We start from the raw sequence: 1,728 nt of genomic DNA, 5'->3' as shown, positions 1-1,728 counted from the left end.
TGTTTGGTGCCATTGAGTTGGTACTGACTCATAGCAACCTTATGCACAGCAGAACAAAACACTGCCTGATCCTGGGCCAACCTCAGTACTGTTGCCATGCTTGAGTCCATTGATGCTACCACTTGGCCAATCCATATCATTTGGGGTCTTCCTCTTTTTCTCTGTCCCCCCACCTTACCTAACATGATATCCTTCTCCAGTGACTGGTCCCTCCTGACAATATGTCCAAAGGTATGAGACATGAAGTTTGGCTGCACTTCTAAAATGGATCTATTGGTTCTTTTGGCAGCCCATGCACTTTCAGTGTTCTCCTCCAACACCACAACTCAAAAGCATCAATTCTACAGTATAGGAATGGTAAAAAATGACACAAAAAACATGGAGAGCATCAAAGAGACATGGCCTCAGGGGAGCAGTGCTGACTTGTTTCTAAGGCTCATATATCAGAAAGGACAACCAAACTGTTGTTACTGTCCTTTTTGTAATACATTGCTTCTTGTAATCAACCATAGATGTGAGTAAACTTTAGTGCCTTTGTGGCACTATAGGATAAAAACACTGCAGAATTTTTCCAGCCACGCTGCCTGCCAAAAACTCTGCTCATGGTTAGTTGTGGTGAAAGCGTTTCTAGCACAATCTACTCCATTGTGTTTGAAAGTGTGAAGTCCCGAAAACCTACTGAGTCTTGGCCTTCTCAGATCCATTACAGATCTGTTTTGCTGTTGTCTCTTGGCTATGGCAATCTGTCTGATGATCATTATAACAGCAGTTCTCTACTAGTTTAAACTTTGTGGGAAGTTCATCAACATCATCAAAAAGTACTGTAGGACTACTGGCCTCATTCTGTACTTGGTCATCTCCATAATATTAACAGCCTTATTTCTTGTCTAAATCAACCACAGTGCCATTGACAGCCCACAGGGTTCCTTGTCATCAGGATCCCATCTGTGGCAACTTTTCGTCATATATTATCTACTGAGAAGGGCATAGAGGCATGGAGTCAGTGTTGATTCCTGTGCTGCTTGGTGGACTTGTTAACTGTGTAGCCCAGTTAATAACAATCGCTGAAGAACACAAGATGACGCAAGAACAACAACGTCCTTCCAATGAACAAAATGATAGAGAAGAAGAGATGAATAGAGATGCACCTCCTCCTGAGGAACCACCGCTGCCGGATCTTACACCAAGGGATGATGAAGACCTAATCCTTGATATAGATCAAGCTATGTTAGCCATGGATGACTTCTGTGATGATTCGCTCTGTGGTATAATCGATGATTTAAGAAGTGATTAAGATGCAATTTGTCTCCAGCAGCATATTGTTTATTTGTTTCAAATGTAGTCATATTTTTATGGATATAGAAATGTTAGTTTTCTTTTATGTCTGCACTTTTTCATTACCAATACCTTATAGAACAAGTAAGATTTTATTTGCTTCCAGCAGAGACGGGTGTCTTTTCTTCTTCCTGGGTGTTTAAGGAATTGATGGAAATAATTTAAGGAATTAATGGAAATAATTCTGAAAGAAGCAACATTTACCAAATAATAAAATGGCATGAAGGTTCTCAGATGACTGTTATCAAGGAGAAATCTTTTTAAAAAATTGGACCAAGAGGTTCCAGTACAGGACTGTTGCAGCACACATGTGTGATGACATACATCACAACTACTCTGCAATACGTCTGACTAAATGCAACAGGAAAATTATACCAAATTTTAATAAAGAGA

The 1,728-nt window shown here is 40.0% G+C and overlaps 1 protein-coding gene across 1 annotated transcript; it reads left to right on the top strand.

Moving 5' to 3' along the window:
- The first annotated feature begins 994 nt into the window (after positions 1–994).
- On the top strand, positions 995–1,294 carry LOC102826453 (uncharacterized protein LOC100288395-like). Its single transcript, XM_006837671.1, has one exon. The coding sequence runs from the start codon at positions 995–997 to the stop codon at positions 1,292–1,294; it is 300 nt and encodes a 99-aa protein (XP_006837734.1).
- The last annotated feature ends 434 nt before the right edge of the window (positions 1,295–1,728 follow it).

This window comes from Chrysochloris asiatica, unplaced genomic scaffold, assembly GCF_000296735.1.
Source record: "Chrysochloris asiatica unplaced genomic scaffold, ChrAsi1.0 scaffold00022, whole genome shotgun sequence".
NCBI lineage: Eukaryota > Metazoa > Chordata > Mammalia > Afrosoricida > Chrysochloridae > Chrysochloris > Chrysochloris asiatica.
The sequence above is the reverse complement of the archived record's forward strand: the minus strand, read 5'-3'. Positions and strand labels throughout refer to the sequence as shown.